Source organism: Plectropomus leopardus, chromosome 2 (genome assembly GCF_026936395.1).
Source record: "Plectropomus leopardus strain MGB_pleo_1.0 chromosome 2, ASM2693639v1, whole genome shotgun sequence".
Taxonomy (NCBI): domain Eukaryota; kingdom Metazoa; phylum Chordata; class Actinopteri; order Perciformes; family Serranidae; genus Plectropomus; species Plectropomus leopardus.
This window is the reverse complement of record NC_142177.1, coordinates 27,787,163-27,808,997: the sequence shown is the minus strand read 5'-3', so window position 1 is coordinate 27,808,997 and position 21,835 is coordinate 27,787,163. Positions and strand designations below refer to the sequence as shown.

Sequence of the window (21,835 nt, the reverse complement as noted above, 5' to 3'; positions counted from 1 at the left end):
GTCTAACTGCGTAGGATTATCATTAGAGGTAAGACAGTAAACATACATGACACAACAAACAGCCACACATGAACTCGTTTAACTCATTTGAGTTGTAGCACAGGTGCAGATTTCTGCTGCCATCTAGAGGTGGCATATCTCGCATGTTGCTGAAGTTACTCGTATTTCTGAGTGATGTCTGCAGGTTATCTCCATATTGGCATCATAAGTAGGCAATTATAAATAAAAAATGTGGCTCTAGCTGCACACAGCAGCCCTCCAGCTCAGCAAGGCTGGTCGAAATTCAAGAAGGCAATGAGGAAAAGCTAAAAATAAGAGTGGCGATATCAGAGTTATACTTACTGTACAGCTGTCATGGGAGTGCAGCAAGTGCTGACTTCATTTTTTTTTTTTAAAAAGTGACCTCTTGATTGAAAGCTCAACTTGTCTATTCACTTCCAGCAGACTAAAATTGTTGCACCAACTACACAGTGAGTTTTTATTCTACCTGAGGTTCTTCTTGGATATTTGAAAATGAGTAGTTTAATATTTTGAGGATGCTTATTTGCTTGTTTTGTCAAATTATTTAAGCTTGAGGTAGCAGCCAGCTAGCTCAGCTTAGCATACAGACTGTAAACAGAGATCCACCTTCCAAAACCTCTTCATCTCACTAACAACTGATATTGTATTTAATTAAATCAGAGAATGGTATACATTTTTTATCCAAGTCTTTGGAGGAAGGCAAGTTCACTTATTTCCCAAGATGTTGAAATATCAACCCAATCGGCAGAAAAAGTTGGCATCATACATTACTACAAACCACGAATACATTACATTTGTACGCTATTATGGAGCAGATGTGTTGAAATTTTGTTTCAGCACAAAATGACTTGGTTATAGTTTGGAAAAGATCATGTTTGCAAATGCATTATATATTCCTGCTGGAGAAACACTGATGGGTTTAGTATCTAAAAAACTGCTGGAAACACAGTGACGAGTCACTAAAAAATACCCCCATTTAGTAACCATAGAAACGCGGGAAAAACAGTAATTGGTTGCTAAAAACCATTCACACCATTCACCATCCTCTCCACCTGAAGATGACAGTCAGCCTATAAATTCAAATGTTACAAACGTTGATATGATGTGTATTAAAAGTACAAATGTAATGTATTCGTGGTTTGCAGAAATGTACAATGCCAGCGTTTTCTTCTGGTGAATGGGCCAGAAATATTCAGTCTAAAAAATATTACAGTATAAAAACATTTGTGTAACTACACAATCCCTTTTGTTTTCATCCTTTAATTATAGCTGTGAATAATAAAAGTTTTGTTACATCGTAACACCGTGAAATCGCAATATATTTTGAGAGTTATCGTACCCTAAAAATCTAATACCCTTGCAACCCTAGTCACTTCCTCAGCTAGAGAAAACAAATTTGCTGTTATGTTACATAACGTGGAAGGTCACCCACAACAAATTCCATTATTTTTCCAAAACTTTCAATCATTTGTACCAATTCCATGACTTTTCCAGGCCTGGAAAATGTGAGTGTGGAATTCAAAGGGTTTTCTAGGTTTGTCATGACCGTGGAAACCTTGTTCAAAAGTGTGAACCTTTTCAAAAGTTTATATTGAAAGTAAGTCGTGTATGTAACCAGTGAGTCAAATGTTATGTGTGAGTGGGCATAACTCAGTGGTATTAAGAAAGTATGACCAGCATAATAGAAAACATCTTGACTCAAGATATTCACCTCAGTAAACCATTTATTCAAGTATTTCCAACTAAGAAATCTGATATTATTTACAGTACATAATGTTCACTAGTGCAGGTCTGAGCTCCGGTTACTGAGACAGACTCAGACGTAACAATACAGAAAATGACCATATATACAATAAATTTCACAATCCTTCATCTTTCTACCCTGTAACTACATCTTCAGCCCCCTCTCACAGACACTCACTCAAACAGGCCTAAGTGCACACATGTACACATACAAAGACACGCACAGTTTCACTCTACGTCTCACAGAAGGCATAAACTGTTAAAGCCTTTTCACATCAAGGATGTTTTTCCCTGCAGAAAAACTGACGAGAGAAATACAGCTGTATTCTCTAAGACTGCTTACATATCAGCTGGGTATTGGACACACAACCTGTACCAACACTACTTTTGTGAATATCAAAATATGAATTTTTGTGAACAGGGCACGCTCTGACCATAGTTGAATTCAAATGTATAACATTTCATTCAATATATCAGTTTTTCTATGACAGTTTGAATTTTCCTTTTCTTCTCAGTCCACAGCTCCAGTCTTGACTGTAATGTTCGGACACTGGGACAAGACTTTGCTCTGAGGAAGAGTACCTGTGGCTGAACTTCATAGTACATCAGTCCCGCACAACTTTTCACACCTCACAGAGGACGACAGGAAAATCTACATGTATACAGGGGTGGTCAAGCTTCACGATTCCCTAAAAAATAAACATAAAACATAAAATTATTTAAATTCGAAAAAAAATCTTTTAAAAATCATTCAACCGGATGAGCACTGGCAACATTTGGCCCCAACTTACCTGTGGGATCAGATTTTTCTGAATCCTCTTCAACTTGGACTTTTTTCTGCCATTTTTTGTCACCACCGTCTCCTCGTAGAACTCATGGGCGAGGTCACCGTCCTCGTCATAGTACAAAGAACTGCCGACACAGCGAGAACACGTCAGTCCAAAGCTATTTTAATCAACTCAACCTTCAACGCGAAAGATGTAGCTGCATCAAGGATAAATGTCATTTTGCTTTTTAAACTTTGTTTTAAAAAATGACCAATAAATCTACCTAGTCTGAAGAGGAAACTTACATCGCATTAGAGTGAATAGCACACGGTCAGCTCTAAAAACACAAATTATTTTCTCACTTACTCACCTCCAGAAGATCTAGCTAAGCTTAAAAATGACCCCAAATTTAAAAATATGTATTTTTCCTCTTACCTGTATTGCTTTTTATTGATCTAGGTATTTTTGGTGTGAGTTGTGTGTTGGAGGTATCTGCTGTAGAGACATCGGTCTTCTTTCTGATATAATGGAACTAGATGGCACTTGGCTTGTGGTGCTTAAAGCATCAAAATAAATAAATTGATTAATTTTAAAAACTAAGCAGTAATGTCCCATATATAATGTTCCTTTATATTGGAGAGAAGGCAGACATCTTTGTGGCCGACATTTCCAGCACCTGGCAACTCACACCAAAACAATCTAGATTTATTAACAGCACTACTGGTGAGAGGAAAAATGTGTTTTTGTGGTGAACTGTCCCTTTAATGTTGAGAGACTCCAACAACCCATCTCTGACTGATGCACCTCACACACAGCACTTTTCGCTGATACCGTGCAGTTTAAATTTTTTATACTTTTTAGTCTTTTAACTATTTATGTATTACTTAATTTGCATGTTATACTGAGCTATGTTTGCTTTGCTGTCTGCTCTTTTTAGTTGTCCCACTGTGGATAAATAAAGTTATTACACGTTTCCTGATCTGCCTCTGAAACCCAGTGTGATACACATACCTTATGGTGGACAGTTTTTCAGAGGGGCTATTTTTGTTTGGGCTCTGCGGTGGCCTTGGCCTCAGGGTTAGGGCGGTGACCATGAATTGACCATGAGACCATGAACCGTCTCCGGTTCCATCCACCCTGAGACCCTTTGCTGCATAAAAGCTTGAAAGTTTGCAAGTGTGGTATTTACTAATTAATTTTATGGCGTATAATGTAAAAGTCCCTAAAGCTCGTGTAAACCAAACATCCATTCAAAAAACCCATAGACTTTGAGATGAGAAGGGCTGAAATGCTAACTGATTTCTGGGTTTTAGGACTCCTTACTGGGGTACTCTATACAGTCTTTCACTGCATTGTGTTTCCCAGATACTGCTAACTCAAAACCTAAAAAAAAAAAAAAAATCCAACAGAGCAGAGGACTCAAGAGAAAGAGAGGAGGCGTGTGCCTTTAAATGCCATTCAGAGGCAGCTGCAGATGGACACTCCCTGTGTTCGGGATAAGCAATCATACGGCCGTCTTATTGAGGTTGGGATGTGTGGACAGTTAAATTATTCCACAACTAGAAAACATTGATTACCAAAACCATCCAGAAACATGGAAAATTATAGAGCATCAGTCCACAATGTAAAAAGCAGAAAAAATGACTCAATCAGAGTTAAGTTAAAGGTTAAAGGATCTGATAGAATTACATTACACTTTTAGTTTTACCTTGTATAATTCACGATATGTAATCCTAAAACTACCTCCACTAGGAATACATAAGACAATATGATGTGATTCGGGTGACCAGAATTTACCTCCTCCTGGTAAAAACAAACGGTGTTGCATTTCTGGAGCCTTTGAGACGGGCCACAGTCTGCTCGTTCCCATCGCTGCCTGTATCCCCTCCTGCTCCACTGCCTGAGAAAGGCCACACACCTTTGGCTTTGGATCCACTTCCTCCCATTCTCAGAGATAAGACATAATTATTCTCCAGTCAGCGCTTTCAATCTGGTTGGTGGCCAGATGCTCTCAATTCCTTACCAAGGCCAGGATCTGGAAAGAAAAAGTGCACAAAGAAAAAGAGCACATGGCCAATCAGACTTGACTTTCTCTGCCTGGTTATTTTTAGATAGTTGTGTGGCTACTTGTGAAAATGTGCTGCCTACTGTCAAGTGCCATTATTTTAGTAAGTGACGGTTAACTAGGGGGTAATACTTTGTAGACGAATGGCTATGATTCACTAGATTTAATCTGATTTTAATCTTAGATGTAGCTGAATCAAAGATGTTGACACAAGAGCTGTTTTTAAGATTAATTCCTTTTTAAGATTAGTTCCTGCAGCTTAAGGCTCCTAGATTTAATACTCTTTAGGACTTTTAATGCCACTTGAAATAAAACTTAAGACCAAATTTCTAATAACAAAAACTGACATTTTGCCTAAATGTTTACCATAACATGAAACATGTCTTTTTTTCTTCCAGTGATAAAGTTAGATTATCTACGTCAAATGCTGAAAAAAAAAATCATTTTTGGAGTGAAACTCGTGTAAGAGAATGAACACATAATATTGTCATAAAAGCATCGATTAGGTTTACTAAAAGTGAGAAATATCTGGCATTTCTGGCCTGTTTTCTTGGCGATTTTGTGTTTCTCAGTCTGCATAGGAGACTCCACTGCCTGGAAACGCATTAAAATGAGTTCAAATAAAGACTTTATTTGATTATTTGACAAAAATAAAATAAAAATAGACGTTACCTTTGATTTTACCATGTAACATTAAAAAAACAGGTGATTCATAAAATCCCACTTCCCATGTCCTCATCTTTAGATTAATAAATGCAATGCCCTTTTAAGTTTTGTAAGGATCCGCGGGAACCCTGTTAATTACATACATGTACTATAAAAATATCAGATTACTGAACCTGACAGTGTCAACGCTAACGTTTACTGTACCGGTTATGCTAGCTTACAGGAAGCTAACAACCAACAAACCCTTAACTCAGGCAATCTGATTCATAGCGTTAATTACATTGTCACATTAACGCGTTAACACAACCGTCGTTTTATACACAATGCTCAGTCTATGTCCCATAAAAGCACCCTCTAGATATTAGGCCAAAGCGGCTAATAATAACTCGCTAACTGTAGCTAATGGTACCTGCATATTTAGGTGAGTTAGCCTGTTAGCTTCTGACGCAGGTTAGCAACGACAGCTAACTAGCTAAACGAGGCAGCGACGTCTCCTAAACAAACACGGGGTTATCTTTACGATACACCGCCAAAGAACAGTTTTAAACATGCTTCTGGTCAATATCCTACCGTATCGTACAGTATTATACCGGCATGTCTTGTCATAACTTTAACCACCGGCTACGTTGAGCTAGCGTTAGCTGTTTTGGTCCTTGCGATGAGGCGATCAGCTGATCTGACAGACAGGCTGCAGCTCGGCAGTTAAAGCAAAACATTGCGCGACTATTCAGCATCATGTTTATATGAATCATGTTTATATGCATTATAAAGTTAAAATACGATTTATTTTGCGACTTTAGGCGGTATGCGTATACGGATTGCCATGCAGAATAGGGTAAGTATTTTACTTTTAATTGCATATGATTCTTTTTCGTTTATGTATATCATAAAAAATACAAAAACTTATTTGAACTGGAAAACTCTTTACTGAACGCAGTGCACATTTGTCACGACAGTTTGAATTGTTTCTTCAACATGTAAATATGTGCATAGACGGATACAACGGTAGTAAACTAAGAAACAGATGATAGTTAACTAAGAAAAGAGATGATAGTAAATTGAGAAACAGATGATAGTAAAATTGAGAAAACAGGAGACAAAACATTTTCAAGGACAGAAATAACAAAGATGTAAGGAATGAAAACAGCTTTCAGTGAAACACATGTATACCAATATTCATTCATGATTCCAGTCAACCAAAGTGACACTGCTCTCTCTCTGACATTCATAAAATTGCATACAAATGTCCATACATCCGTCAAATTCACAATTTGACAGTAAAATAAAAAAAAGAGTTGCACCCATCGGGGGTGTCGAGAGGACGTGGCAGTATTTGAGCCTGGGTAAAATGAAAATCCAGATACCTTTCAGCAACAAATGTGTATTTAACTTTCTAAAACGATGAATGAAAATGTCAATATGGCAGTTAAGAAGTATGGTTTTCGGAGTTTATCTAAACTTGGCACCGCAGATGGGACATGTTGAGGTCAAAGCTCCAGCAACACTTGAAATATTTAAAGCAGCTTTTGGGATGATAAATGCCACACGCTGAAATGGTTTGGTCTTCAGATAAAGCCATTCTAAATACTACAAGTTTTGCTGGAGCTTCGACCTCTTTAGACTTATTTTCCTTCTCTGCGCACCCTGGTAGAGGGTGAAGTTGTGCCAGAAACCCTCACCATGAGTGGACATGTTACCAAGTTTATAATCTGGAAAAATATAAAAGGAATGTAACTTCCAGACGCTTGATTATCAGCTCAATTACAACAAGGGGCTCAACTTTAGCATCTAAAAAGGTATTATCAGTGATTTTGTTCATACCTAAAAATTTGACATTTTCTTAGTTAAAGTGACACTGCTGAGGTAAACGGGATAATCCGACGGTACCCAATAGCTACAGACATAACTGGATCCAACCACTGTCTCATCTGCCAGTCGTCACGTCTCTCAACTCATTCTCTCAGGCACATCAGACTCTCCAGGTGTAAGGCACTTCGCATCTCTCGCATCATTTCACACGCACATTCGCGCTAGCTCTTTCTCTCTCATTGTCTTGCGCCCTGTCTCACTCTCTCGTTCACACAAGAGGCGTTTCGAGTTTCATTATCTGGGATCTTTGGATGCAGCGATGACTGTCATCTTCAGGCGATTGTCCAGCCAAGAGGTGCATGTTTAACCCCGAGTGCAGAGTCGTCTCAGCCAGGGGTCGAGCCAGCCAGAGCCTCACGCATCTTAGTGCGGGCCAGAGCGTACCGCTGCACTATCTGCTTGACGTGCTCCTCTTCTTCTCGCTGCAGAATGCGCAGGAAGTTCTTCAGCTCAGGCATAGAGAAGGCATGCCACTGAAAGGAGAGAAACATCGAATTAGTGTATAAAGTTGATCAACGATTTTAATCTCTTGAGCCGGAGCTATACTTGCTTTTTAACCACACGTTCGCGTAGACAACCAGCTGTGTCATGAATGAGATAAAAAAATAGACAAGCCTAGTGGTGATGACACATCATACCTAAGCAGGTAATTACATACTTGGTATTAGATTGTCTTCAAACTTTGCGTGCTGATAATGTTCATGTGTGTATTGCATCTTGCAGACATGTAGCGTTAAATTCTGAGGATGTACACAACCACATTCAAACGGACGTAGGACACACAAGGCAGCCGTCATGCGAATGCAGTTAAAAGCAAGTGTACTGTCTCTCTGGCTTTGTTCTCGTGTTCATGTTGCACTCACATTAACTTCTCCAGTTTCATTCTCTTTCAGAACAAAGCTGAGGACTTTCTCGTTGGGCCCAGCAGACAGACGCAGACGGAGGGGGCGCTCATCATCAGACACCTTGCGAACATAAACTTGAAAGAGGCAGACAATAGACAAAATTTAGCATGCAACATTCAGTTTATGATTAAAAATAGGTGAATACTAGTTCAGCATGTGAACAATAGAAGCGATACCTTGGTCATGACGCTCGCTGCGCTCAAACAGAGCAAACTTGCCAGGATTGTCCACCACAGTAAACTTTTTTAACAAAGCCTCGATGACCTCACGAGCAGAGGTGCGTGAGCTGATGTGCAGATGCTTGGATGCATCCTTCGGCAGGTAGAAAGAGGTGCGGCGCTTCACTCCGCCAGCTCTCTTCCCTCCAGCATCGTTGCCTCCTTTCTTTGGAGGTGGAACCGACACAGGACGCGCCAACTTGAACTGCACCTTTATGAAACCAGTGTAGGAGCCATCTTTGTTCTGTTGAGAAAAAATAAAATAAAAATGTTACACTGAAGGAAAAACATGTTTACACCAAAATGCATGGATATGTTTGAGACTCATCACTACTGACCATGTTCATGAACAGATTGCTGTTGATTTGTGCGTTGTACTCCTTCACCTTCTGCTGAATATCTGCAGTTGTCAGCTCCTGTTTTCCCCACTCAATTTGTTCATCCTGGAGGGGACAGTGAGGAGTTACAGTGTTAAACCAGCAGGTGTCAGTGCTCACCTCCAAACCACAACAGGAACAAGCAAAACCCCTGCACACTACACACACACAGTACACCAGTGCGAGAACGGACACCATATACAGCCACGGGATACTATTTTCTTATAATAATGATGTCACGCTCAGGGATTATTCCAGATGTCATGGAGTACTTTTATTTTTTGTACCAACCCTAAAAACATGAGAGAAGTCTTGATAACCCTTTGAGTAAGGTTAAGACCTTAACATGGTGGAAAAAAATCTCAACATGCTGCTCTAACTAGGGATGTCCCGATCGGATCTGAAGGATCAGTATCACCGCATTTTTTAATTGATTGTGATCTCTTATTTTGAGCATCCATCCCTCTAGATCCTTTATTTACGTCCACCAACACACAGGTGTTGTAAACAGCGAGCACAATTTGTGGCAGATGTTTAGGTTTTATTGTAATGCTGCTACTCCAAAGAGTACAAACTTTTTTTCATGATTAACTTCAGCTCTTACACCACTTTATGTGGAATTACATTTTTTATTGTTCATTTTTAGTGAGCAAATTTTACTATAATGCTGTAGATTTTTATTTGTTGTGTCTGGGAATGTTAAAGTTCAGCAATACTACTACTCTGAAGTAGAATTGTGATTATATTACATAGCATATTGTGCTTTTAATTACAATGCTGCACAAATTGGAATTTGAGAGCTATTCCTGAAGACACGTTTTTGTTTGTTTACTTGGTTCTTTTATTAAACAAACAAAAAGAAATGCCTCACGAAGTGGAATTGTGATAAGATGCCATATAAGCCATATATAAAAATATTTTTTGTTTACTTCATTTTCTAAAAAATAAAATAAAAAACTGTTGGGAACTGTTTGGATGCAGACATGTTCTTTTATTGCATTGCAGAGCTATTAAACTGTCAAGCATATAAACTGGATTAATTAAAAAAAAAAAAAAACATACTTGAAAGTACTTGAGGTATGCATTGTGCAGTTGTATTATCCAGGTAAATGCAGGTATTGGATCAGGACTCAGCATTGCCACATAGTCAATATCAAATGACTTGGATTGGGAGCAAAAAACTTGATCAGAACATCCCTAATAAAGAAAACTGTATGTTTAAAAATGCGTTTTTCAGGAAGTGAGAATGGGTGTTTTCATTGCATGTTGCTTAAGGGGATTATAATTAACTCTCTGTTCAGCCCCCTTCGTTTCTAACAGCAAGCACCAGTTGCATCAGACACTCAACTTCCTGACAACGCAGCAGAGGCAAAAACGATGATGTCAGCTCTGCCCAATCCTGTTAGACCGCTCACACTCCTCGCTCGAGGAGGGGCAGAGGAAGGAGGGGTCTGTGCATCGTGCAGCTGTTTGCAATCACTGGGACCAACGGCTCTGCACTGCATTCCTCAACTTGGTATTCATGTAAAAATAGCCTCCCCTCTCCGGCTCTCACAAGTGGGACAGACAATGCCCTCGCTTGTTTTGCAGACACATCCTGTGAAGTCAGCTGCCTCATCAACCGCACCATCGCAGTCATGTTTCAGTCATGCACATTCGCCATCTGCATGACCGTTAGCTCAATTAGGGCTTTTCCTGAGTGGACTGAACAAGTGGTATTTCCTGTGTAGAGAGAAAATTCAACAGAAGAGGCAACTGAACTTATTTTCCGTACTGTACTCCAGCTAATCCCCTGAGGTGGAAGCAGGGGGTTTCCTGAGGAGCAAAAATCAATGTTCAGCATCTAGGGATGCTGCACTGAAACTTAGGCAGACTACTTAACTATTGCAAATAAGCATTTCTGAATAAAGGTTTTGGGTTTTTTTTTAGAAGAAGAAATGATGAAAATGTATTTAACTCTAAGCTACCTCCATCTTATTTCATGACATTGAATTGTCCAACAAAAAACAACATATCAGACAAAGAAGTTGCAAATATTAAAAGGGCTGGCAAGCTTATAAATCAACGTCAGGCAGAAGATCAATTGCAGCCATCCTTAAGTAGATTGAAAGGCTGTAGAGTTAATATGCAGCTGTTAACAAGTCAATAAATCAATGTGAGAGCCAAGTTCCCAAAAGGCAACAGTAGCAGGATAAACAAATCCAGCAACTGTGTCTCTACATGTCCACAAAAGGAGTGCCATGTCAAATAAACACAGAGCTGACTGTGCCAACAACTTAAATCAAAAACTGCTCCTGCACAGAGACACAAAGTGACTCAATCTCAATGCTGTTCACTGTGTTTTTACAGTAAACAGCATCTGTTTCTCAACAAAGAAAGCTGATCTGTGAGAGGGTGTGGGTGACAAAAAGAGCAGCGAATGAACAAATCCAAAACAATGCATGAATCATCTGTGATTGAGAAATGAGTATGAAAAACCTAAACAGCCCATGAATAGTGGGTGTTAAGATGGAAACTGGAGAAGCCGGTGTGCGTCATAAAATCTGGGTTGTTCTCAGCATGAGTTCAGCTGTGGGTCTGTGCTTGTTGAAATAATAAAAAAAGATTAACTATAGCAAATCCAGTGTGTGCCTTTTCCCACCGCTGACATGCAGGTTTCAACAACTCAAGTAGGTTTACCAAAAAAAACTGGAGCAACCTGAACTCCACCCTTAAAGTCTGCAAACTCTCAAAGAAAGCATCCTCTCTGCTGGGGTGCCCCAAAACACGCATATCGGCTCCAAAACACCATGACCTTTGACCCCCCCCCACAAAAAGTATGGCTACAATATTTCACTAAAACAATAAAAACAGTCAGACAGGTCAGAAATATCAAGTAACGCGAGATGATGAACCACCCATCACCCATTTTTCTTTCTGGTCTCACTTCCCCTTTTACATTTAGACTTTTTAATCAAGCCAAACGATTATTTCGAGTGCTTTTTTTTCGACTTCTCACCTTCTTCACGTTAGCATTAACGTTAGCTTTCCGGGCTTTGGGGAAGAAAGATGTCCGGGCGGTGAAGTACTGCTCGAACTCGGAGTCGGACTCCTCCTCGCTGCAGTAGCCGCTGCTGGTGGAGCTGCCCCAAGTCATCTCGAAGGACGGAGTTTTGTCCGAGCTGCTAGCCTCGTTCGTCATGCTGACCACCGGCAAAACGTTTAACACCAGAGTCAAGAACCGAAACTTTAGATACGACGACTAAAAGTGTTGAAATTACTCACTTTTAGTTAGCTTAATGGCTAAACGGAAGCCTAGCTGGAATGTTCGGAATAACGGCAATTAACGGCTGACTTCAACTGTTAGTTAGCTAGTCTCGCAGAGGACGAAATATGTCTGTAGCGCCTTTGATAAAAAACAGTCTAATCGACAAAAAAACTTCACTCTTTTTCCTCTAACTTGTTAGTCTACCGGCCACGTTTCCACTGTACAAACTGTGTGAAACAGGATGTTATCGGGCCCCCGCCCTTGCTGCCTCGCTTCCTTCCCCCCGCCGAGGCCCCACCCCGGGCCGTTGAGTTGAGTTTGGAAAATACACAAAACCACCGCAGCCGGTCGCGATTGGACGGAGAGAGGAAATACCAAAGACTTCATCGCACCACCCTCCCCCCCTCTCTCTGTCTCACTGCTGCCGCCGCCCCCTTCCTCTCCCACGGATACTGCCGCTGCTGCTTCCCCGCTGAATCTGTCATGTGATGAAAGGTCACTCTGGTCACACCACACAGCCGGAGGAGACATGTGAGCCGCATTATTCCTCAATTTATGAGCTGCAAAGACGCAAACTTATAGGCATAAAACAAAAATTATACACTGCAGAGTAAAGTTAAAGTTTTCCTCGTCTAGTTTAAAAAGATTGAGAGTGGTGAAAACCATGCCATTCATCTGGGAAAAGAGGGAGATAACCCTATATGCTACTACTTAGCAAACAGGCTCAGAGAACTCCAGTAATGAGTCCTAAAACCTATAAATCAGTTTGCATTTCAGCACCTCCGCTTCCCTTGTCTCAATGTCAATGACTTTTTTGGATGGGTTTCTGGTTAAAAGCCTTAAATAAGGTCTGTTGACAATCTTTAGACCCTTATAAAAACAGCTTGAGATGGTTAAACTGGTTGACCAGCTTGTTTGACCAGTTGAAGGTATGTTTTTGCATAATTACGATGGTTTAGCTGGTCATACCAGCTTGTGATGGTCACTCCAGCTGGTTTATCTATTGAAGTTTCTTTTTAAAATTGAAACCAAATCAGTGTCCTTGAGTATGGAGAAATAACAGTGTCATAAGAAGAAAGTATGAAAGGGGCATAAATCAGTGAAGTCTACTGTCATGGGATATGCATGAATATAAATATGTGCAGCTTCAGGCTTGTCAAACCAGCATGTCCAACTGCTGGCCATAAACCTAAACCATCAAAGACCAGCAAGAACCAGATCAGGATCATTGCCATTTTCAACCAGCTAAAACCAATTAAAACAAGCCACCAGCATAAACTGGTTTTTAGCTGGGGTTTTTTTCAGCAGGTGACACCTTTACATTTTGCTCTACAACATAAAATACATCAGTAAATACCCAGCTTTGAACACTGAAGCTTTTATGTGTCTAAAAAAAGCAGGTTGCTAACAAATGAGAGTACAGAACATCATGACATTGAACTGTACAAGACACAGCTTTACAGACTGTAGTGATGGTGATATGACAGTGTAGTTTGCTTTTGCCTAGCAATAGCTTTTCAATTTTGGCTATTGCATTTGGGCCTCACAAATTCTTAAAGTGGTATTAATTTGAGAAGATTATCTTGCTGAACAAAATGTGTAAGCAGTGTAAACGTTTGTTTAACACAGACCTTATTTTCTGCAATAATCCCAAATCCAGTGGAAAAATCCCACAGGATTTTTGACGAGGGAGCTAATGGATTGGCCTACAGAAAAACACCATCCCTGGGGCACTCTATAGGCCTTCTATATATGTGAAAACATTGATACAGGTGTGATGATTCCAGGAGCATTGACACATTTGTCAATGAATCAATATTAGTTGAACAATGGAAAATTTGGGGCACTGCAGGAATTATACATCGATATAGAGATGAAACAATAAATCAGTTAGTATTATTAGTGTTAATTCATTAATTGATTATTTGGTTTGATTAATTTTCAAGATAAAAAAGTCACATTTTTGTGATTCCAGCTTCTTAAATGTGAATAATTTCAAAACTAAATATCTTTGGGTTGTGGACAAAACAAGGCATTTAAGGGTGTGAAAAAGTTCCTATGGTTTAAAAATGTATTGTTTTTGTAAAACAACTTTTGCTCGAGTTGTAATGGGTTTGATTGTCAACTTCCAAGTCATAATTATAACTGGGACGCTGATTTTTCTGAAAGTTCTGATAAATGCGACCAGACTCCACGCTCCACATGCTTGCATGTACTGTTACAAAACTGTCTGAAATCAAATAATCTCTTTTTTTCTATTTTTATAATAACAAAATATTGTTTGGAACTCAGTTGTTTGAAATAAACAAGCTCCACCGAGTGACAGAAACAGTTTTTAAATTTGGGAAAAAGATCTGGTATCATATCAGTATTCGAGAGAATATTACAACCCTAATTTTCAGTATGCAAATACTGTAGTGTAAACTCTTTTTAAACCACCAGTATGACTGATACTAAAATGTGACTGAAAGTTCTGTACCAAGTGTATAGCTCTTGTTTTGAGAATCTGACTACAGAAAACTATAATCAGATTTAATTTCTGCTAGAAAATGAACAGCATTTAAAGCTGAGATGAAAGGCTTTTTTCTGTAGCTATGATTTTGAGACAGATATACAATCCTCTTTTCTGTTTTTGTCCATCTGGAACTTGCCACCCATAGCATACCTTTTTGATTTATTCAATTAACAGCAACGAAAATATAAAACCAAGAGCCCAAGAGTCCAACCATTGTAGATATTTGTAAAATATCCTCGTTGTTCTCACACGGTAAGGAGCTGGTCATATCTTCTTGTCTATCAGCATATATTGGCTAATGTGTACTACCAGGAAATACTTTGGAGCCAGTAGTCAGTATGCCGCTACACCCAGACACCCTCCAGCTGTTCCAACAATCTTACACTGAACTCTGATTGAACCATAGGTGAAACATTTTGGTGGCACAAACCGTACAAATCTTACAGAAGCGAAAACGATAAGATATTGAAGTTGTCTTGCTTTTTCTTTGGTTGTGTTGCAGATATTTTAGGTCATAGCAGGTGTTGTTTATTCATTAATTACAGCTTTTTGCATGCTGGCACTTCTTATTGGTCTACTCGAACAGAGCCATCATCAATGTTATATTCATGCTTTTTCAGCAAATCAAGTCATGGCTGCTGTGTAACTAAAATCTTACAATAAGAAGACTCTTCACTCAGCTTTACTGCACCACAGTGTTATTTATGAAGTCAGGATTCAAGGCTGCGAGCCAGTTGTTGTTCAAGGCAGCAGGATACGGTCTCCTGGTAACGGGCTTAATTCCCTCTCTATCAAACACCTGTCGCTTATCAAACGACGACTGGAATGTAAAAACTTCAGCAGGCTGCTCAGCAGAGCGAGAACAGTATGAGGACATGGTTAGATACTGTTTGTTGGAGGTGCTGAAGGTTTTATGTGCATAGGCCCTTTGCACAACAGACGTTTTTAATTAACATAGAGGTGGACTGACATCAGTTTTCTTGTGCTGTGTCCGGATGCCTTTCACGAGCTGTTTGACCCTTTGAAACCTAAACAAACCGGTTTGATTTCTTCCTGAGAGATGAGGAGAAAATTGACAAGAAATGTCCTGCAAATTGCAAGAAATTAATAACAGGCGACAAAAAAAGTTACCTAAGAATTAGTTATGAAAAAAAGAGGGGAGGATTATAAGAAAATTGATTTAAAATGGGGAGAAGGCAATGAGCAAATTAATAAGGCATGGCCAAATTTGCAAAAGATTTGCCACAACAAAAAGTTACAAGAAAAGTACCTAAAAACAAGCAAAAAAAGAGAGTAAAAAACAAATACAAACAAGAAAACAACCCAAAAAAGTATATATATCTATATCTATCTATATATCTATCTATCTCTCTATCGCTCTATATATATATATATATATATATATATATATATATATATATTAAATTATTTTGCTCATTGCTTTCTTCCCATGTTCCTTGAAAGGAAATGAGTCAGCATTTTTGCATTTCTGGTTCCCTCTTCTTGAAGTCAATGGATTCCTTGAATGGGCTTTTGGTTAGATTAAATAAGGACTGTGGTTGACACTAGCATAAGAGATTTTCATGTTTTGTTCTGAGACATAAAATACGTTGGTAAATTCCCCACTATGACATTTAAAGCATGAAGCGGTCACTTTTTGCATAACATTAGCTTCTGACTTTTGGAGATTTAATTTAGGCCTCAAAAATCATAGAATTGGTGTTCATTCCCTGAGGAAAATGTGTAAATGTTTGTTTTACACAAAGCTTATTTTCTGTACTAATCCAAAATCCAGAGGAAAAATGCCATTGGCTTTTCATAGAGGGGGTGATGCTAATTTCTGGGGTTACCTACAAAAAAAACATCATCCCTGATGTACTCGATAGACTGCCACGATACAAATTTGCGAATTTGCTACCAGGATTGTCTGTGTCAATATTTGTATTGTTTGTAGTACATTAGTTTTAACTTACTCAAATAAAATCTTGTTAAATATCATTTGATTTTTACTATTTAACTTTGTTGTTGGGTGAAACAGCATGCTGAGGGCTTTCACTGTCGTAATTAAATAACCTGAACCAGGTCTTGCAAAAGGCAATAACAATATGTTAAAACGATTTGTGTTTCTCGACAATAACAAACTTCCCCAGTTTGCAGTAAGTGGAACTGGTTTGATGATGTGTCTTTATTGCCATGTCAGATGGTTCCCATATTTGGTCCTTAAACAACTGATTTTGTTCCCTAAAGCAGGCCAGCAGAACTATCAGGTAGAATATAATGTGCAAAGCGGAGGCTTGTAGAAGCTACCAGTTTCCTCACTCTCTGTCTCGTTTTTAATAGTAACCACAATATGGCAATAACTTTTTTTTTTTACAGATGCCATAAAAAAAAAAACAATGACTATAACCACTTCTGATTAAACCCTTTGAGACCTTAGCAAATTGGCTTTATGTCTTTAAAAAACATAATAAATGAGCCAAAATTTAGCAAAAAAAAAAGTAAAAAGAACAAGAAAATGACCTGAAAATAATTATTTTTTTAAACCCAAAGAAAAATAAGTTAAAGACAAAAAATGAAAATAATAAAAAAGAAACAACCCTAAAAAGTGTTCACAAATAACAATAACAATCCTGTAAAATAATCTTAAATATATAATTATGATAATTATGAATATATTTTTTTGACATTTTTTTCCCCTAGATTCTCAACAATAAGAATTTTCCAAATCTTCACATTTCTTGCAATTTGCAGAGTACTTGCTGCCAAGTTTTTTGCTCATGGTTTCGAAAGAAAGCAAACCAATTTGCTCAGATGTTGAAGGTTTAAATACTGTTGAAGGTGTCTGAACACAGCAGAAGAAAAGTGATGTTGATCCAGGTTTCAAAGGGTTAAAGAAATTGAGCCAGTTATACTGCCACATACAGAGGTCCTTACCACATTTGTGTCCGTCTCTATGGTGTGCTCCACCACGCATGTGTGGTCGGCCACAGAGCCTCGGTCCCAGCTGCAGTCCAACCGGATCAGAGCACGACAGCGGTAGTGACATGTGAATCTACAGTCTGTAAGAGCAGAAAGACATGCACATAAATGCATATGAAGAAACTGTCAACAGTAAACATGCATGTGTTGTTATTGTACAGCGCATTCATAAATGGCTGATGTCCCCCTCTGGCCATTAATGGTCACTGCAGATACTCCAAATAGGTGCTCCCCTGCTTTTACCACCTTCTGCTCTTGTGTCACACACACACACACACACACACACACACACACACGTATATATATATATATATATATACACATAAATGAATGGCAAACACTTGTCTTCAAATAGAAGAAGCAACATTGTCTTAACTGTACAAATACTGGCACAATAATTCATCTGGCGCAAAACTGTGCAATTATTCAGCTGTGCAATATTCCTTCAACATCCTAATTTATTCTTACCAACACTACACCTGAGTGTATATTTCATGCACATATTGTAGGCTACATATTCTTATTCCATCTTATGTATGTATCGTGTTGTACATTGTAGCATCGTACACATATTTTATTTTTCTAAACCTTCACATACTAGTTTTACACATTGTAATGTAGCATAATGCACATATCCCTTTTTTTTTTACGCATTTTACCTACTTAGCATATTATACATATTTATATTTTTTATATTTTACACACTAGTATTAAGCATAATGCACGTATTTATATTTTTTATACATATTTTCATAATTATTCTCCATTCTTACAATTCTCTAGGCCTTACATCAGAGCGACTGTAACGTAACACAATAGTCAGTAAAGTATTTTGGATTATGAAATTGTGATACTCCACCTGTTGAGTGCAATTCAACAGGTGGAGAAATAAAATATTGTGTCACATAAATTCAGACTACAGTATCTGTGTACAAACGTGTATTTGTTCATGATTTAATTTCAATGTTATAACAATCATCATCAGTGTAAGATCTGTGTTTGTGTAGATGTCTCATTGCAATTTAATTGTGGTTTCATTTTCAAATTACAGGCATTTTTTTCTGCACACTAAATGTTTAACAAACCACAGCTACATTTCTGTGGGTTTCAGTTGTTGAAAAGGAAGTTTAACTAATGCAACTCTAAGACAAGTCTTGAGAAAGTCTGCAGCCGACCCTGAGCCGAGATAATGATCGCACCACCAAAACTAGTTAAACAACTGCATGCATGTTAGATGCCAACATGGAAAACATTTATTACATGGCAAACCAAGCGAGGAGTACAGGGTTATTTTGGACTGCACCTACACAGGGTTTTTCTCTGTTTAACCAAATTTCCTCCCACTCTCTGTCTTTTGATCATTTCTGATCATGCATATGCACAGAAGCAATCACACACACACACAAATAGCCCATGTAAGCCAACTCACTGACACACCGCAGGCTCTGCTTGTACAGGCCCCAGATGAAGTCTCCACACAGGTCGCACCACGTGGGCTGAGCGTGGCTGCAGGGCTGGAAGTTGTGTCCCTCTCCCTTCTCCTCAGGAGGCTGGGGGTCCTGGGTGCTGCTCATGAGTCTGATGATGCCCACCCTGCTCAGCAGGTCTGGGACCTTCCCCGGACTGATCCTCAGGGCATTGGCTCTCTCCAGGCGCGGAGGTGAGCAGGGCGAAAGTGTGCCATGTGTCAGCTCGATCTGCTCTCTGTCCGTCCTCAGGTCACGGAGCTCGATGAACTCCCCCCAAGACATTGTGTCATTCAGAGCCTGGTTTCATCCATTATTACTGACAAGAAGAAAAAAATACAGTTAGCCACTGGAACATCCTGTTTTAACAATTCAAACACTGATCTATTGAGCAAGCTGGCACAACGTCAACAACTTCCAGGATGCTTGGAGAGAAGCAACAAGTCTAAAGAAGTCAAGACTTAATTGCATAGTGACCAAAACCTGCAGTGTTCAACCTGATGTTTATGTGGTGGTTTGAAAAGGTTTCCATTTGACTCTACAGTCTCTAGATGTTAGGGCCTCCTCTATCAGGAAACCAAATGCATTTATAAAAACCAAAGGGGATATTATCAATCATACAAAATTTTTAAAAAAAACTGTAAAAACTGCATACAGCGGTGGTATCTAGATCCTGTGCTTCACTAGCCTAAATGTAACAATACTGCAATTTAAAAATACACGATTAAAAGTGTACACCATGCATTCATATTGTACAATGTGTGTGATTTATTATTACTGATGCTTTCATGTTCAAGTTGGAGCTACCTTTAATGTTGCCTGATTGGTATTGTATTTTGGGAAGTTTATAAACTGATCATATTTTTAAATGTAAAATGTTAGTCCACGGAGAAACAACAGCTACTACATAAATATAAGTATAGTAGCATAAAATGGAAATACTTATTATTATCAATAAATGATTTTATAATTTTATCATTTAATTATTTTTTTATGTAAAGATGTATCGCTTGCTAACATTGAGGCATGATGGCTTCTTATATTTCTTTTATTTCAAACTGTTAAAATGTCAATTTATATTAAATTTGCCTTGCTAGCCTGTTTCACATTCACTCATGTGAAGAATACAGTGCACATAATTCCCTTGTTGTAGTACTTTGTGCTGCATTTTTTATATGAGAGGGGCTATATAAATAAGTGTTTTAGTATTATTATTACTAACAACAACAAAAATAATAATATAAATAATCATAATAATAATAATAATAAATATCACCAAAGTATTATGCAAGAAATAATGTACTTACAGTGAGTTACACTGACTATACGATATACATATTATTTGCATACGCTACTATAGTTTTATATGTGATGGTTTGGCCTAATGTTTGTATATGACACGTTGGTTCATACATAACATCTATATAAGTGATTATGTAATATTTGTCTGTCTGCAAACCTCGTGTAAGTAAAGCAGGTTGTTAAAGTAGCCATAATAACCTGATGTGAGATAAATTACCGTAAGATGTTAATGTAGCCAGTAAATTCACCGCAGGCCTACGCTTTCCAACATGAGTATGTCTCTGTAAATAAAACAATTAAAGGTGCATTTGCGAGAGGTGGGAGACAGCAGGCTTTGTTAACAAAGTAACACCAATCACTGACACGTTAGAGTAAAGTCAAATCTTCAGCCTCACTCACCAAAACAGGGGCGAAAACAGCCCCGTGGCGACCGCTTTGTCTCAAAACTTCTTCCATCCGGAGAGAAAAACTTTCCGCAGCTAATTTCTGACGGTTTCCAAGTAACATAACGGAGCAGGAGGAGGTGTGCGGCTACATCTCTGGAAATAATCTATCATCACCGGCTGCTCTCAGAAAGACCCGCGGAGGCCCTGCTGTAACATCAGAGGAGCCGCAGGCTTTCTGCACCTCTTAAGACATCTTCAGATTCAGTCAGACTGAGCTGTAGGAGGAAACAGCTTATCATGAAAAAGAGAGAGTAAGATGAGACTGAGCTGCACCGACATCCGGAATGTTTTCACATAGGGGGTGCTTCTGAGTCCGGAGCACCGGAGTACAGCTGAGTGGGCGTGCAAATTCCCCGAACCAGCGTCTCAAACCTCATATACATCATGCTTCAACCTACAGCCAGTCCTGCAAGTGTTTACTGACAGAAAGCCAGCAATGCAGAGAGGTAAAGTCTGAACCAGCAGGAATATTAACCAAGAAGAAGAACCACAAACTCACAGCCACTTTAACTGAGGACGATCATTAAGTCAGTCTTCTGGATGTAGAGATTTTAAAGTAGAATAGAGCAGAATAGAATAGAAACAGTGGTGGGATGTAACTAAGTACATTTACTCAAGTACTGTACGAATTTGAGGGACTTATTTTTTTTACATGCCACTTTTCATTTTTACTCCACGACATTTCAGAGGAAAATATTGTCCTCTTTTTCTGCAGTACATTTATGTGATCCTTTAAGATACTTTTAAATTTAAGATTTTTTCATTAAGTAATAACAAGAGGTTATTAAATAAGATTGTTTTGTTAGAAATAAATGACCAAACAGTTTATACAACAGCACAATTAGCTGATTAATCAATCAGCTAATTTACTTTTTGGGGAGATGGGGTGGTGCTATGTTTTTTTTGTTTTTTTTTTAAGGGTGTTATTTCTTTTCTTTTTAAAATAATTTTGAGTTTTGGATGGTGGTGTTTTTTAAAATAATAATAATATATAGTTTTAGGAGTTTTTTTTCTTTTTAAAAAAAATAGTTTTGAGGTTTTTTGGGGAGGTCGGGTTGTTATTTTTTGTTTTGTTTTGTTTTTGTGTTTTTTGTTTTCTTTCTTTGTAGATTTATCTGCATTAGGTACTTTTACTTTTGATACTTTAAGTACATGTTCCTGATTATACTTACTTACTTTTATTTACGTAACATTTTTAATGCAGGTTTTTTACTTGTAACAAAGCATTTTTACAGTGTGGTATTAGTAC

The 21,835-nt window shown here is 38.4% G+C and overlaps 2 protein-coding genes across 4 annotated transcripts; both read right to left on the bottom strand.

Moving 5' to 3' along the window:
- Positions 1-1,727: 1,727 nt before the first annotated feature.
- Positions 1,728-7,436, bottom strand: tusc2a (tumor suppressor 2, mitochondrial calcium regulator a). The gene is made up of 4 exons (XM_088089778.1): positions 5,833-7,436; positions 4,329-4,566; positions 2,556-2,676; positions 1,728-2,453 (listed from the first exon to the last, which is right to left on the bottom strand). Exons 2-4 carry the CDS (start codon positions 4,475-4,477, stop codon positions 2,388-2,390), a joined length of 336 nt encoding a protein of 111 aa, XP_087945904.1. The 5' UTR covers positions 4,478-4,566; positions 5,833-7,436; the 3' UTR covers positions 1,728-2,387.
- On the bottom strand, positions 6,166-20,812 carry LOC121958123 (ras association domain-containing protein 1-like). Of its 3 annotated transcripts, XM_042507004.2 has the most exons (8): positions 20,540-20,812; positions 20,358-20,421; positions 18,802-19,157; positions 17,328-17,452; positions 8,593-8,697; positions 8,213-8,498; positions 7,995-8,110; positions 6,166-7,604 (listed from the first exon to the last, which is right to left on the bottom strand). In XM_042507004.2, exons 3-8 carry the CDS (start codon positions 19,121-19,123, stop codon positions 7,458-7,460), a joined length of 1,101 nt encoding a protein of 366 aa, XP_042362938.1. In that variant the 5' UTR covers positions 19,124-19,157; positions 20,358-20,421; positions 20,540-20,812; the 3' UTR covers positions 6,166-7,457. The 3 variants fall into 3 exon arrangements, with proteins under 3 accessions (XP_042362938.1, XP_042362931.1, XP_042362946.1); XM_042506997.2 differs by lacking the exon at positions 20,358-20,421; XM_042507012.2 differs by lacking the exons at positions 17,328-17,452; positions 18,802-19,157; positions 20,358-20,421; positions 20,540-20,812 and adding an exon at positions 11,630-12,140.
- Positions 20,813-21,835: the final 1,023 nt, after the last annotated feature.

Coding starts and splice junctions, on each gene's coding strand:
- tusc2a (XM_088089778.1), bottom strand. CDS start 4,477: ATGGGAGGAAGTGGATCCAAAGCCAAAGGTGTGTGGCCTTTCTCAGGC. Junction 2,677..4,328: donor TTTGTTTTTACCAGGAGGAG/GTAAATTCTGGT, acceptor CTGTGTCGGCAG/TTCTTTGTACTATGACGAGG. Junction 2,454..2,555: donor AGAAAAATCTGATCCCACAG/GTAAGTTGGGGC, acceptor TTTATTTTTTAG/GGAATCGTGAAGCTTGACCA.
- LOC121958123 (XM_042507004.2), bottom strand. CDS start 19,123: ATGTCTTGGGGGGAGTTCATCGAGCTCCGTGACCTGAGGACGGACAGA. Junction 8,499..8,592: donor GCAATCTGTTCATGAACATG/GTCAGTAGTGAT, acceptor TTTTCTCAACAG/AACAAAGATGGCTCCTACAC. Junction 8,111..8,212: donor CAGCGAGCGTCATGACCAAG/GTATCGCTTCTA, acceptor GCCTCTTTCAAG/TTTATGTTCGCAAGGTGTCT.